Source organism: Herpailurus yagouaroundi, unplaced genomic scaffold (assembly GCF_014898765.1).
Source record: "Herpailurus yagouaroundi ecotype Mexico unplaced genomic scaffold, PumYag 197, whole genome shotgun sequence".
In the NCBI taxonomy this organism is placed as follows: domain Eukaryota; kingdom Metazoa; phylum Chordata; class Mammalia; order Carnivora; family Felidae; genus Herpailurus; species Herpailurus yagouaroundi.
Window position 1 is genome coordinate 7,325,692 of NW_024412428.1, and position 16,869 is coordinate 7,342,560.

Sequence of the window (16,869 nt, forward strand, 5' to 3'; positions counted from 1 at the left end):
GTGGGGAAAATTTGCATATTTATTTTTAGGTTGAAACAAATGAAATTGCCAATATTTTTGACCTACAAAAATGGCTCCAAAAAGGTTCCACTAATAATAAACATTCCCATCCAAAAATATAAAATATCTTTGGGTTGTTTGGGTATTCTTTTTTGTCATCTGATAATTCCATGCTTTTCTCTTTAAATATCTTTTCGGTTACTTTTACTCCTAGATAGGTTGTAATTTTGTTGTGATGCAAAATGGTACTGGGTTCTCTGAAAGGTCACCATATATGAATTTTCTTGTTCCCCCTTGGGTGTGAATCATTAGAACGAACACGGAGAACTCACTTAGAAACATGATGTTCTACTTTGTGCTGTTGAGATAAGATAATTTAATTGTAGGCCTGCTTGCTTCTAGAGGGATCACCTAAGTAATTTCTGACCACTAAAAATAAAAATTCCTGTCAAAACACGATTTATTTCCCTTCGCTGAGAGAAGCTGTATCAGATTGGACGAACAGGGCACAGAGCAGGATTTGCAAGAGTAGATGTCTTCAGGGGCCGGGCGCATAACATAAATGAGTTGGGGATGAGATCATGGGAGAGGGACTGTGTCCCTCTGCGTTGTGTGGAGTGCTGAAGGACTGTCTCGCATCTAAAGGTGGAAGCATGAACTTCGCTCCAACCAGTTGGAATTGGGGAATTTGAGTCCAGTGTTGTCTTTTGAGTTTTAAAGAGAGAAATCTGGATTTTCGATGTTAAAGTTTATGATTTTTAAATGTCGGCAACCAAATCAACTTAAGTACATTTGCTGTGAGGGCCAACAGCAATGTGTATGCTGCGTAGACTAGACACAGCTTTGACTCAGAGGATGTACGTGGGATGGCGCTATTATATTTAATGAAGCAAAGACCTCCATGATCTGGCTCCTGCCTATCTTCTTCCAGCTTCTGACACTGCTACGTCCTTCAGCGTATCCTTGGTATGAGCCATACTGATCTGTTGGCAGTTCACGATAAGTCTCCGTGACTTTGAATGGTACGGGCCACCCAGTCACCCCAGTGAGCATTCATTTACTAATATTTAGCTCAAGGCTATCCCAGATCTTCTGAGGCACTCGAGCCCCTTCTCTATTACTCTGGTATCACCTTGCACATGCCTCTACTCCGACACTTAACATTTCGTAGTAAATTTGCTGACTTCCTTCCGTGCCCACGCCACTGCCTTATTCATTACCGAGCCCTCAGGGTCTAGCACTGTGCCAACAGATAGCAGACCCTCAGAATCCAAGGACACGGCCAAATAAACCAAGACCATGGAAAATGGGATTGAGGGGGTGAGAAAAGGCATGAGCTCTGCAGTGTTTGCTGAATATTATGAAGCCGAGGAAGGCAGTAGTTAACGCGGTCTCCCTGTGTGGCGGTATTGACTTACGACCTACGTATCCACCTCTCCCCGGGCTGTAAAGCTGTATGTCAGTTTTTATTATCTTAAGATTCAAAGAGCTGTAGATCCTAGAGCTTAGAAATGTAAACTCAGTTTCATAGGTCTGCTAGAGTAAAATTTTTACACGGAGTTGTTTTTGCAGGGACGTGTACTCCAAGGAAATCTGGTGACGGCACCCAGGGTAAGTAAGGGCTTGAAGCATCTACTATGTTGGCTGCTGCTGAGGGTTTTAGATCAGAGTTTGTGACGATGCTGGCCTATATATGTATCCAAGGCAGGCAGTCAGTTGAGCCTCCTACTCTTGATTTGGGCTCACATCGTGATCTCATGGTTTGGGAGTTCAAGCCCCGCATCGGGCTCTGCGCTGACAGCATGGAGCCTGCATGGGATTCTCTCTCTGCCCCTCCCACCTCTCTCTCTCTCAAAAAAAAAAAAAAATATATATATATATGCATATATATACATATATACATATATATATATATATACACACACACATATACATACATACACAACCCCTTCAGTTTTTAGTATTTTCAAGGGATTTTATAATTAATTTTCTTTCTTTCCTCGATACCATAAGGGGAAGGACAATCATGCCATTTTGTATATAAGCAGCACATTGTCCAGGGAAGGGCATGAAATAGAACTTGAACCCAATTCACCACTGAGTAGATGCATCTGTAGATCTTTTAAATTAACCTGTGTGACATCAGTGCATACCATGTGTTTTTCTCCTGGTGTTTACACAAAAATCTGACTCATTGTTTCCTAAATTGGCCGGCTGGTCTGATCAGTGACTCCTGTTTTGATGCTCAGCTGAGCGTCTTAACTTCTCACTGACAGAACATGTCCATCCAGTTTGGCCAAATTAATCGACATAATCAAAACTCTCTTCTTCAGCCATCAAAGGCCTGTTCAGATGACACCTCCTCCATGAAGCCTCCTTGGGTCATGCCAATCAGGGGTGCTGATCGGCAGCGCATGGAATTTTATACCCTTCACATCGCGTACTTACAAATTGACTCGTACCCATTATGTGTAAGTTTTTCAAAGGTAAGGGTTAAGTTTCACTGTTTTCATTTTCTCTAGAGTATGACAAAGTGTCTGGCTCATGGAATAGGGAATTAATAGATGTTAGGTTTAATAAAATAAAAAGTAAATTCGACGGGGTGGGGGGCACTTGGCTGGCTCAGTCGGAAGAGCACGCAACCCTTGATCTTGAGGCTGTGAGTTCAAGCCCCACATAGGGTGTAGAGAATACTAAAAAATAAGTAAACATTTAAAAACGTTTGAAAAAAGTAAATTGTTATGATAGTGTTGGCTCTCCAGCAAAATAATTTCTTTGAGATTAGCCATGATATATTTCTGATAAACAGTAGCCATGAGGATGATGATGCATCCTTTTATAGGCCCATGATAAATCATACCTTTAGATTGATACCTCTTTTTTTTTTTTTTTTTTAATGTCTATTTATTTTTGAGAGACAGAGAGAGAGGGAGGGAGGGGGGCAGAGAGAGAAGACGACACATAATCTGAAGCGGGCTCCAAGGCTCTGGGCTGTCAGCACAGAGCCCTACGTGGGGCTTGAAGCCACTAACGAGTGAGATCATGACCTGAGCCGAAGTCGGACGCCTCACCAACCGAGCCACCCAGGCGCTCCTAGATTGCTACCTCTTAAAGGAACTGATTCGCTAAGAGCTGTATCTGAACAAAGCACCAGAAGAGCCAAAATAGAGATTAAAGATGGCTAAAGTGATCCAAGAACACTAGAGACTGGATGTCTGACTGACTTCCCACAAAGAACACAGAGGAGAGTTTACATATCCAGTCAAACTTCAGAGGTTTAGAAAACTATGGGTAAGAGAAATCCAAGTTTAGAACACTGCAAAGGCTGACAAGTTTGGGAAGTGAAGGATGATGGGCTCATTAAGCGGCACTAAAGATGCAAATGATTCCAGTGTTTTCAAACGGTGGCCATGCAGCTGCTGCTTTCTCTGTTGAGAATTTTACCCTAAGGTCAAGCCACAGGGCAAAGCATTTGCAGATGTAAAACAAAACAAAACAAAAGAAAACAAAACAAAAAGTTGAGGAAGCGTAGAATAATTTGAGACAGAGTGAAAAGCAGCCTGACGATAATATGTGTTAAGTTGAAGAGAATTATGAGATGCTTAAAACACATGGGCTGAAGGAGTTCTGACGGGCAATGTGATCCCTGGTGAGACGATTTGCTCCTTAGCCATGAGAAAGACAGAGAAGAGGGGCTCTTGGAAAAGAATAAGATTGAGACCAGGGGGGGGGGGGGGAATGCTGTATAATATTCCTCTTCATGAAACCACTGAAAGAGGGAAAAGCCATAAACAAAGGTCCTTTCACTTGGGACAATGTCTATTGCTTCACTAGCTTAAGTTACAAATCTGGGTTATGCTAACAGAATAGTTTCCAAAAGCTGCCAAGAAATTGTAAACCGGTTGACTTGAAGGGGTTATAGTTAACGTGAGCACCTTGAAACTGTGCCAAACACACATGTATTTCTAAACATTTAAAAATGAAAAGCATTCTTGCGCCCTTTCGCGGCGAACTCGGCTGTTGTTCTAATGAAGTATTTCAAGATGATTCAGGCACTTGAAAAACGTGTCAGGAGGTGCTAAGTCTATAGTTGTACATAGCTGATAGCTAAGGTTTTAGAGTTCATATCTATAAATTATAAACCCACACATGTGCCCGGGCACATACATGCACTCATTCCTGCTTCAACACATTCCTGTGATATGTTCAGATTTGTCATAGCTCCTTGATGAGGTCGGATGCATTTATACTGCAGAATAGAGCCATTCATCCAAAGTGGCCATTCTGTGTAGAATGAGGGAGTGTGTCTATGACCAGTAAAGTGTTAGCACTGCTTCGCATAGAGGTCAAAGTCTAGAAAGTGTTTTCCATCAGCATAGGAATAGTTAAATTATGGGACTACATACCATATTAAAGGGTATGGAGGCTAAAAAGACGGGAGCAGGACATTATGTGCTGATACAGGAAGACCTCCAAGATATGCGGTGAACAAAGCAAGTCATCAAACAAAACACGCTGCATGATCTCAACTCAGATTTGTCTTAGAGATGCTGGCTTCTCTCTCTCTCTCCCTCTCCTCTCTTACCGGCACAGGGTTGGCTTTCAGTGAATAGCTGCTGAATGAATGAATGACTGAATCCCATTTATTATTTGCTCCACAAATATGGATGCCCTGCATGTGTATACCTGCACTTTACATAGGCAAAAAGCGGTAAAGTTGTTGACAAAATACAAATCACATACTTGACGTGTGTTAACCCTCCGTAAGGACATTTTTTATAGCTTATGCTCTTTCCGTGCCACGTGATCTTTCACAATGAAAACGTATTCGTGGATTATATAATTTAAAAAAAGATGGTCTTAAAAATGAAATTATGGGGGTGCCTGGGTGGCTCAGTCGGTTAAGCGTCCAACTCTTGACTTTGGCTCAGGTCATCATCTCATGGTTCACGAGGTTAAGCCTCGCATCAGGCTCTATGCTGATAGTGCAGAGCCTGCTTAGGATTCTCTCTCTCTTCCCTCACCCACTCGTGCTCACTTGCTCTCTCTCAAAATAAATAATAAACTTCAAAAAAAAAAATGAATTATGGGCCTCTTTACCATCAGCAAAGAGTCACTGAAAGTTTAAAAGGTATACTATATATATATATATACACATACACACACACATCTCCAAATAGTTTAACATTTGCAAAACTTTCAATTTTTTTTAATGTTTATTTATCTTTGAGAGACAGAACGTGAGCAGGGGAGGGGCAGAGAGAGAGGAAGATACAGAATCCGAAGCAGGTTCCAGACCCTGAGCTGTCAGCACAGAGCCCGACGTGGGGCTTGAACTCACGACCTGAGCCAAAGTTGGATGCTTAATTGACTGAGCCACTCAGGTACCCCCATTTGCCAAACTTAATATTGACTATGTATACAATGATGAAATATTTTCGAAGCAAGAAAAGTAGGTTTATACTTCACAACAATGTATAATTTTGGATTAAAGGGTCGCCTGGGTGGCTCAGTCGCCTAAGCAACCAGCTTCGGCTCAAGCCATGAACTCAAGTCATGATCTCACTGTTCGTGAGTTTGAGCCCCGCATCGGGCTCTCTGCTGTTAGCACAGAGACCACTTCAGATCTTCTGTCCTACCCCCCCGTTCAAACATAAATAAACATTAAAAAAAAACAACTTAAAAAAGAGGCTAAACCAAAATCTATTCCATCAGAAGACTGGCCCCCCCTACAGAATGCTTGTGAGTATGTGTGTGGGGGGGGTGTGTGTGTTGGGGTACATGATATACGTTTGCTGTGCTTTATTTCATTTTTCAGTGGTGGCCGGCTGAATTATGATGGAGTTGAATGAGATGGCTAAACTAATAGACAATCGAATCGTTTAAGGCTCCTTAGAAGCAGGAGATAATGCAAAAATGAAGCTATCGCTTGAATATGGGCTGGACGAGGAACGAACTTTCTCAGTTTGACTCTATTCAGTCACGTAAGCAATGGCAAATTCATAGACTAGGTTATCTCCAAATACGTTTGTTTCTGTATTTCCCTTCATTGGATTGGGACTCCCCAGTTGCATTGCTGTCTGTCACTGTAGGTCTGGGTTAAACTGTTTCAAGTTTGTACTTGGGGGGACGAGGGGTTCCAGTGTAAATTCTGGACACGTGAAACAGAAAAACCTCATTGAATCGTTCTGCTAAGAGACGGAGGTGCACAATTATCTAAGGTAGATCGTCAGGCAGTCTTCAGTGTAAGCAGCAAATTGCAGATTGGGGGGTGGAGACCTCTTCCCTCTCCAAGCGCCCAGACAGCGGCTGTTAGTTTTGGGGTTAGTGACTTTGGACAGGGTGCAGTCCTGAGATCTCTGGGGCGAGCTCTTGGAAGGGTCTGCCCTCTCTCTTCCCCCATCTCATCCCCATATGTCTCGATTTCTCTTCTCTTTGTTTTTCTTCATTCCCAAGTTCTTTTTCTCTGCTACTGGTCCCTCAAGCACTGGCTGGTCGTCAAACAAAACAGGCTGCTGATCTTGGCCGTGCTCACACTCCAGTTCCGTGCGTTGCAAGAGGTCACAAAAAGAATCAAAAGACGAGGTTCATTCACAGTCAAAAAGCTTTAATGGGTATAAGGTTTCTGTTTGAGGTGCTGAAAAAGTTCTGAAACTAGATAGTGGTGATGGTTGCACAACTTTGTGACTGTGCTTAGTGCCACTGAATTGTACACGTTAACGATTAAATGGTAAAATTTACGCCATGTGCATTTTGCCACACACACACACACACGCACACAAAGGCGGGGGGGGGGAGGCCCTTTCTAAAGTGACGCTCACATTCTCAAGTTCGTTTTTTATTTCTTATGGCCTAAATTTTTCATTTCATTTGAAAATCAAGAGGACTTTCAGAAAGCACCAAAGACTCAAATGACCAGCAGACAGCCCCGCTATTTACGAGCGAGTCTGTGCGGTCTGCCGTGTGATCCCCTCGGCTGGGTCTTGCTGTGGCTCACACGTTTCAGGAGGCTTTTCTGGGCTGGATGGGGATAAGGATGCTGTACCGGAAGGCGCGTCCAGGCAATTTTCTTTGGGCAAAGCATTATGATATGATTAGCTACATATGTATGTATGTGCAAGACCTAAATAAATGACAGTATTTCAGTAAAGAGTCATATTTGGGTGTCAAGGTTGATTCTCCATAAATAACTTCTGGTGATTTTGAATACAAAAATGGGACTCTACCCACGGGTTATCTTACTTTTCTGAGGGTGAACCATGGTCGCACCGAACCAGCCGGACATCAACGAGCAGTCGCAGACTTGCGTAAAGTGTCAGTCTCCATTTCTTCACCACGTCAAGGCCGTGATCAAAGTCAGGGTTCCTCTTTTGTCTGGGGTTCGGCTTGCAGCTCTGAACTCCAGCAGGACCAATCAAGACGTTTTCCTTGCTGTTACCTCACTGTACTCGTTCCTTAATTCCACTCCCTTCTCCTCACCTTCTAAATGGAAGTCGATCCTTAGAAAAGAACCGAGTTTTGGCTCTGCAACATATTCAGAACGCCCCCTATGCTTATATTGTCGTCGGGGGATACGACTCAACCTTGAGAATTTGTTGGAAGATTCTGGCTGGGGAAAGAAGCTACTGGTATGGTCACTTGTGAAGCTTGGCCCTTCTTGATCTGGGTACATGGACCCCCCCCCGCCCCTTGCCTTAAAGACACATATTGGAGAGAAAGGACACCGAGAGCAGCTGCTCAGCCAATCACATCAGTGGACTGATGGGGCTCGGTGGGGGTGATAAATAGAGCAGTCAGCTCCCCCTCCCACGCACTCCCCAACGTGTTCCAGGAATCCTGTACACGCTTTCCTGCAATGTTTCTTCATTCATCATGCACCATAAAGGTGGATTTCATAAGAAAAGACAATTACCACTCAGGTTTTGCAAAAGATAATTAACATTTCTGAATTTTATGTTCTGTAAGACATCAAGCGAAGCTGTGGATTCTGAGGGTGACAGTCACATTATTACCCCTAGGTATTAACACCCTCACTCACTTCTCTCCTCTACCTTCCTCAAGATGTTTCCTAGCTCTATGAAAACCACTTTGTATTGCAGCCATCATGCTGTTCCCCCTGAAGTCCGAGGGCAGCTGGTCACGTTGATGTGAATACGCACTTTACAGGTGAAGACGTTTCGTATCAGGGATCTAGTGGTGACAGGAAGGATGTTCCTTTCAGGTCATTAGATACATAGTCCTAGTAACCAAGATCCAACTTAGGAAGCAGTATTAATCAGCGGGTCAGAGTGATTCTCTCCCACCCCAGCCTCAGGCTACTTAAGAGCAAATCTATTCTTTCTCAGCTCTTTGTGGTTTCCAATCTTAAAACAGTCTAATCTTAAACTTAAAATAGCTCTAATCTTAAAATAGTCTGAAACGTTTTGCTGCCCTAGAAATGTAATTTACGCAATAGGTCGCTGACGGTTTCTCGGTTTAGGGAAGGCTTTACCAAAAACGTCTCAGGGTGGCACTGTTTTCTGCTCTCTTAAATATTTTCGGAGGAAAGTTTGTTACTTTTTCCAGCATTTTAATGACTTTTTCAGAAGTCCCACTTTTCTGTGCACAATCAGGTTTGCGCTTGTTATCGATGCAAAACGAAGCTAGACAGGCCTTCTTCTGGATCGGCTTCGCACCCTCATCTGGTGTCCTTACGGTGCCATCCGCTCCGTGCCAACAGCCCCACCTACATGCTCGCTCAGCTCTGTCACAGCTCTGAACATTTTTAGGACCTCGGTGGAGAATCTGGGAAGAGTGTGAGGTAGAAAGGTGACTTTCTGATCATTTTGGAGGAACTGCCGGGCCCTTGAGAAGGTGGCTGGAGCAGTGCTGAGGAGGAGGTCATATGTCCTCCACGGTGACTTCAGACCATTGCCCCAAGGCTGGGTGCAAACCCTTTACATTTTCAACCCAATGGAAATGGATGTTTCTTAGATGAGCTTTGCAGCCTGTATACTCCTGAGAATCAAACCATACTGGAAACAGCCAGTGGCCAGTAGAATCCACCCCTAACTTGCCATCGGTCCTTCCGTGTTATATTGGTCTTTCCTGTCCGGTCCTGGACATTCTACTCACTTTAGCTGATCAATTCTCTCTTCACCTGTCTTTTCAGAGTAAATATGTCTCAGACTGCCTCTCTCTTCAACACTTTTCAGGAGAGACAGAGACGGAGCGGGGGAGGGGCAGAGAGAGAGGGAGACACAGAATCCGCAGCAGGCTCCGGGCTCTGAGCCATCAGCCCAGAGCCCGACGCGGGGCTAGAACTCACAAACCGCGAGATCATGACCCGAGCCGAGGTCGGACGCTCAACCGAATGAGCCACCCAGGCGCCCCTTGAGATTTTATTTCTAATTAATCTCTATATCCAACGTGGGCTCGAAGCCACAACCCTGAGATCAAGAGTCGCATGCTCCACCGATTCAGCCAGGCGCCCCGTGGGCATGCCTGCTTTTAAAAAAAAAAAAAAAAATTTTAAATATTTTTTATATGGTTTACATTTTTAACATTTAAGAAATAAACTGCAGTCTTTGGGGAGCTTAAGCTTTAAGGGTTAGAAAGGAGAAAATATTGTTTGACCAATATGACGTTAATGTCCACGGAGTCACTAAAACTGGTGACTTGGGAGTGATATGCAGGCACAGTCAGCCCCACACGCCCAGTGTTCGGAATGTGGGCCCCAGAGTCAAGGTCTGGTCCCAGCCTCTGCCCACCAGGCACCGGCTCTGTGATCTGGAGGCAGCTATTTCTCCTCTCTGTGCGTCTGTGTCCTCGTTCCATCCTTTGGAAAACAGGTGTCGTAATTTAGCAAGACTCCTAAGATTGCTATTAAGGGGAGACTAATTGACCTCAGTGACGCGCTCAGAACAGGCACAGGCACCCAGTCAGCGCTCGTGAAGTTAAACTACATCTGCCAAGTGCATCTCCTAACGGTACCTACCTCTGATGACAGTTGTGAAAAGTGAACGAGGTCGTTGTCAAGGTCACACAGTGCCTTGGTTCCTGGTTGAGCGCTCAAGGCATTTTTATTTAATGAAGAAGACCTGTTAAGCTATTCGGCCTTCAGAGCTTTTAAAAACGGGCACACATAAAACTAGAGAATAACCCTTCTGTGACACGAACTGCAAATAAACCAGACATGGAAGGAAAGGAAGAGTCCCGACGTACTAGAATGAGAAAGAAGGATCTCCAGTGGAGGCAGCCTCTGTGGTTCCCAGGAGGGGAAATAAAGACCCTCCAGGAGTGGTGGGAGTCCAGGGTGACTTGGGGCCCCAGAGGCCCTGGAGGGCCAGCAGCTGGGCTGGCCTGGAGGGCCGCCCCATGGGTGGTGGGCGTGTGGTTTGCAAGGTGCCTGCTTGCTTCTCCCCGGGGTTGCCCTGGCGGAGGCTGCCTCGCGTCCCCCGTGCACACGCTTTCCGGGGCCTGTGTGCTTATCATCCCTTTTTTCCTGCAGATGCCCCGTGGCCTACTGCAAGAAAGTAGGCCTACTCATCTTTCGTCAGGCTTTCTCAAAACTGCATTTCTTCTCTAGGATGGCTGTGCCCCACTGAAGGGTTTCCTGAAAGGAAATGGGGAGGGAGGAGAGAAGTTCTCCCCTTATGGTCTTTCAGCGGGCATTTTATGGCCACTCGTCCTGAGCACAAGCTCTCACGTGTGCCCTGCTTCCTCTCTCGTATTTTCTTTGGACTCGGGTGCGTTGCCATTTAACAAACGACAATGATGATGGGCCAGATCCTATCAATGACCCAAGGCCACCGAAATCCTCTCGGTATATAAATGTTTTTTGAGTCGCCACGTGTCGCAACTCTTTAAAGGACGTGCAATTTATTTTCTGGCTCTTTAAACTTGAAATAATCAGCTTAACTGATTTCAAGCCATTATCTATTTATATTTGATTATATATTTTCTATTTGTAAATGTTGTATTTATAATTATATATTTCATTACATATATTTAATTGTATATTTTAGGTTTTTTTAATGTTTGTTTTTGAGAGAGAGAGAGAGAGAGAGAGACAGAGACAGAATGTGAGCAGGGGACAGGCAGAGACAGAAGGAGACACAGAATCCGAAGCAGGCTCCAGGCTCTGAGCTGTCAGCACAGAGCCTGACGCGGGGCTTGAACCACGAACCGTGAGATCAGGACCTGAGCTGAAGTTGGACACTTAACCGACTGAGCCACCCAGGTGCCCCTTAATTATATGTTTTATATTTGTAAATATACATTTATAATTATATATTTCATTATACATTTAAGTATTATTTAGGCTTTAAAATTTACTCTCGGTATAGCTTTCCAAAGGCTTAGAATCCCAAGCAGGCTCCACACTGTCAGGGCAGAGCCTGATGTGGAGCTCGAACCCATGAACTACAAGATCATGACCTGAGCTGAAATCAAGAGTTGGATGCTTAACCAACGGAGCCGCCCAGGTGCCCCAGTTCAACTCTAATTCTTTAACCCACATCCAAAGTATGAAAACTCAACGTCAGCCAAATTTACGTCTTTCAAAGAAACACCCAACATCTTAGATCAGTATTTTGTAAAATGTATTTGGTGATCAAGTTAGTTGGGGGAATACTTTAAAGAAGTTTGCCTGGTTTCTTTAAAACAGGACTTCTTGAGGTCTTTAATATACTAACGTGGACTCTGAATCGCTAAAGGGAGACTATTCCAGGCACTGTTTCCCAACACAAACGTATGTGTTTATTCATGTGTTCATTCATCTTTTTGTTTTGGTAGAATGCCTCAAGGGATTCGTTTTCTGTGAAACAACCTATCTTAATAGTGTGTCATTTTGGGCAAATCATTTTACCTCGCTGGGTCTAAATGTTCTATTCTACAAATGGAACTAGAGATACCCCAACGGTCCCTTTAGCTTTAAAAATCCTAAGATAGAGTCTCCCCAACCACCCGGAAGTCCAGACATCTGTGCTACCAGGTGAACCTCGCTAAGGACAGAATAAAATTTTCTGAAAAACGTTCATCCGTTCCTTGCTCATGAAACATTTATCGGTTGCCAACCACTATGCCAGCTTGGAGGACAAAAAGAGAAGACACAGATAAGAGGAAGGTTGCACTGTCTGCCCTCAGGATGAATGTGATATGATGGCAAACATGGAGTGAGAGAGCAGACCCACAGTAAGAGAGCGGTGGGAATAGGCACAGATAATCCACAGATGGACCGATGATCACAGAACAACTCAGTAAGAGCGAAGAGAAGCAGTCATGAATAATAAAGATGCCGGGAGGACCTGCCCCCTCTGTGCAGGAGATGAGTAAGGCTTTCTGGAGAAAGGACACCTGACTTGGGTCTTAAGGGACAGGGAGGCGTTCGATGAAGGCAAGGCACTCCAGGCAGCGGGGACACAAGGACAAAAGAAGCAGAGGGCGTTGAAGCAGCACAAGGAGTCCCGGGATCTACAAGAGCTTGGAGACGCTAGAACATAAGGTTCAACAGGGGAGGGTGAGCTTGGAGTTGGGGAAGTAGCGAGGGCCAGTTGTCGAGGGCCTCCTCTGTCAGACGCTTGAACATGGGATAGGGAGCCCGTGAAGACTTGCAAACAGGGAAGTGCCAGGTTCACAGCCGCCTCTTATCCAGCTGTGTAGAAAACAGACGCAAAGAGCAAAAAAAGAGGCGGAGAGACCAGTCAGGAGATGTTCTCTGAACCCAGAAAATGACAAGAGGACAGCGGAGGGAAGGGAGGACTTGAGGCATATGTCCTATTTACGTGCATAACCCGGACAGCCTGGTGACAGACCAGAGAAGGACAGAGGGGAGGTCACCCGCTTCTGGTGTGGACGACGAAGCAGACGACGTAGTACGAGAGGAGGCGCTGCTCATGGAGAAAAATGATGGGACATGGTGAGTTTGGGACTGGCCTAGAGGAAGGCCTTTCTAAGATACCTTAACGTTGGAGATGGTCTACCACAACCCCTTTGTGAGCATCAAGCTCAAACGGAGATTCTGTTTTGAGCGGAGGACTCACATTTAAGGACCATTCCGTATTGCCAGTCATTTGATTTCGGTTGTTGGGCTATTGTAAATAAACGGCAGTTTTGGGGTGCCTGGGTGGCTCAGTCGGTTGGGCGTCCGACTTCAACTCAGGTCACGATCTCGCGGTCCGTGAGTTCGAGCCCCGCGTCGGGCTCTGGGCTGACGGCTCAGAGCCTGGAGCCTGTTTCCGATTCTGTGTCTCCCTCTCTCTCTGCCCCTCCCCCGTTCATGCTCTGTCCCTCTCTGTCTCAAAAATAAATAAACGTTAAAAAAAATTTTTTTAAATTAATAAATGGCAGTTTTACTTTTAATATAAGTGGAATTATTAAGTAAAATTATAAACGAGTTTCTTTTAATCTTATTTAACCACAAAATTATCAGGCAGGCAACAGACAGTGTTGATACTTACTGATTTAAGTCTGGTGGCTTTCGGTATATATATATATTTTTTTCAACGTTTATTTATTTTGGGACAGAGAGAGACAGAGCATGAATGGGGGAGGGGCAGAGAGAGAGGGAGACACAGAATCGGAAACAGGCTCCAGGCTCCGAGCCATCAGCCCAGAGCCCGACGCGGGGCTCGAACTCACGGACCGCGAGATCGTGACCTGGCTGAAGTCGGACGCCTAACCGACTGCGCCACCCAGGCGCCCCGATTTTTTATTGAAAGAAAATTAAGACATGACCACTAACTTAGATTTTTTTTTTTAAACCAGTATTCTATCATTTAAAATAGTCTTCTTTTTACGAAGTCATTAAAACTGATATAGGTGAATTAAAAAGCTTCTAGGGTTGCCTGGATGGCTTAGTCAGCTGAGCGTCAACTTTGGCTCAGGTCATGATCTCACGGTTCACAGGTTCGAGCCTCGTATCCGGCTCTGTGCTGACAGCTCAGCCTGGAGCCTGCTTCAGATTCTGTCTCCTGCTCTGCCCCTCCCTGGCTCACACGCTGTCTCTCTCTCTCTCTCTTTCAAAAATAAATAAAAACTAAAAAAAAAAAAAAAAAAAAAAAATGCTTACAAAACTACCCTGAACTTCATATACACCAGATGTTCAAAGTTCTGCCATACCTCAAGCCAAGGAACCAACTCCTCACTTTCTCTGTTAAGCTGAACTGACACATTTTCTGAGGGGCTCTTACCATTTCTTTATGAATGTACCATTTAAAGCAGATTCTGTATGGATCCTTCTACAGGGTTAGGAATATGGTGTGCAAAAGAACTAACTCTAATAATATTCCTTATTAGACATTAATATAAACAATGGGGCGCCTGGGTGGCTCGGTCGGTTAAGCGTCCGACTTCGGCTCAGGTCACGATCTCGCGGTCTGTGGGTTCGAGCCCCGCGTTGGGCTCTGGGCTGACGGCTCAGAGCCTGGAGCCTGCTTCGGATTCTCTGTTTCCGTCTCTCTCTGCCCCTCCCCCGCCCACGCTGTCTCTCAAAAATAAACATTAAAAAAAAAAGAAGAAGTTGTTAATAGAAGCATGACCCAGAGCTCTGTCCGCAAGTGTTTCTCGATGTACACAACGGAGCTGAGAGGAACATTAAAGGAAGAAGAGAATGATAAGAAAGAGGGAATTCGAGGAAAACAATCTCTTACCGGGTTCCTGCTGTATTTGGTGGTTGTTTTTAAACCAGGTTATCTGAGGCTCTGGGACACCAGTAACATGACAGCGGAACGTGCTGGAGCTGCTGATGGCCACTGTGCGATCACTGAGGCTTGTCAGGAGGCGTGGTGCTTCCTGATCTAGTGAATAAAGAAAGGGGGGTGTTACTACTCATTAGCTGTATTCCTTGTTACAAATGCACATCAATACTTCACATACAGACAGAAGCAGCAAAAATCAATCGTCCAGTTTCCTTCACATTTTGTTCCCTAAGTTCTCCTTCTACCGTTAAACTACTGCGTCATCTTTCTTGAATTGCTACGATCAATGGAAATTTGTTAGAACGCAGAGTAAAATCAAGAACAGAGCCCTAGATTTTTAGGTTTCAGGATCAAGGTGTTTTTTTTTTTTTTTTTTCGTCTGGCCAACCAGTTTTCCTTTTGTGAGAGAAGCTTTTCAAAATCCTGAGGATTTTGCCTACTGTTTGAGGAGCTTAAAAAGGGAAAAGGTGATTTTGGATACAGGCTCGTAACCAATCTTTCCAGAAATCCTAGTATTCTCGTGATGAGCTAATGTAATTTTGTGTGTATTTTTTTTGATGTGTTTGTGAGGCCACGTCTGTGTTGCTCAGCTGTCCGTAACCTAAATTGTAAGGTAGCAGACCCAACAAGAGAATTGTGTGGACTTTGGAAGCTTTATTGATTATTTCCTTCCTTCACCCCTTCCCCAGTGCAAGCAACCGAAGGATTAATTCAAGAGGCAGAGGCAAAGGTTTGTGGTTTTTGCACTATATAATAGTACAAGTATTGTATTTTATATTATTTTCTCTTAAAACATACAAATATGATACAATACAATTTATTTTAATAAAATGCCGACCGATATAGTACAACAACAGGAATTTAATACATTAGGATACAATACATTACAACATTAAAATCCCACATTGGAACAGCAGCACCCCGAGGCCCCAGTGAGTACAGCGTCTCTATGTAACAAAGTAGTCAGTCCTGCTGATGTGTATACATTCTGGTTAGGCGAGTGCTGCATGGGTAGCTCAAGCTTCCAAGGTGAAAAGGACGAAGAAGACAAGTCCTAACCCTCCCGAATCCTCCTCCTCTCCCCCTGCCCGTGTTGCAACCCCTGGAACAGAAATCAAGAGTTTTGGCGTGACTTACGCATTCTGCGCCACTGTCTTCAATCAGACAGAGGGAGCTTTCTCTGACCCTTTTGCATTTCCTCATCTTATTGTACTAACACTGTGAAAGCAGCCAGGGAGTAATCACAGTGCTCTAAGAAGTGACACACTGCAGTGGCCCTGATTCCCCCGTCCCTGCAGGGTTCTGCCCGGTCCCACAACCTTTCTCTTTTTGCTCCTGCAGGGAAACTCTCAGGATGAGCATTCGGTGAAGCAATTTAGAAATCTCAGGTGAAAAAGCAGATTATCACGTAACTCGAACAGCACGTTGACCCGGCAGGGTTACTAATCTGGCGGGAGGAACAGCGTTCTCATTAAATTTTGATTTCCACGCTTCTCGCTGGTCTTTCCTCACTTTACACAACATGGGATCTGAAGGCTAAAAAGAGGGTTGAGAGGAGAGCCCCGACACAGAAACTCTTCAAGCGTAGAGTGGAATGAATGATTGCCATGGCCCTTTCCCCTTCTGTCGGTGTATCTTTCCTAATCTCTCCTGCACCCGCCCCCCCAGGCAGAACCATTTCAACACTTCTGTGTTGGCATTCTGGGCCACCTGTCACGCGGTGTTTCCCAAAAGAAAATGCAGTCAGATAGCAACATCTTCAAGTCTGATCACTTGTACGTGCTTGATTGTTACAGTTTCGACATTTTTTTTTTTTTTTTTTTTTTTTTACACAGCAAAGACTCTGAACAGATTGGTGAAGCAAGACAGGATAACGAAGAACGGGGTCATATTACTATTTAGTCTAGTTCAGGTGGCAAGCCAAATTTGACAGATCTCGTTTAAAACTCAGACACACCTCACTGAGTTACACCTTTAATAGCTTCCCCTACCATATTTACTATTTCAGCCATGCACTAAATAGGATACAGCAATCTGTCACCGCCCATAGGCCTTATTATCAAAAAGGAAGTCTGGATACAAGGCCTCCAACACCCAAATTATTACCGTAGCTACAAACTATAGCATCACCAACGCAGACAGGATTTGGCTTCCCTGACAGGTGTACTGGAAACAATGTCATGAGAGTTCC

General features: G+C 44.5%; 1 protein-coding gene across 1 annotated transcript in view; it reads right to left on the minus strand.

Annotated features, from left to right (window-relative positions):
* The window catches only part of FLT1 (fms related receptor tyrosine kinase 1), a 175,750-nt gene that overhangs the window by 57,551 nt on the left and 101,330 nt on the right, over nt 1-16,869 (minus strand). The window contains exon 15 of the mRNA XM_040448115.1: nt 14,631-14,777. Coding sequence (XP_040304049.1) covers nt 14,631-14,777 — 147 coding nt within the window. The remainder of the gene's footprint in view (nt 1-14,630; nt 14,778-16,869) is intronic.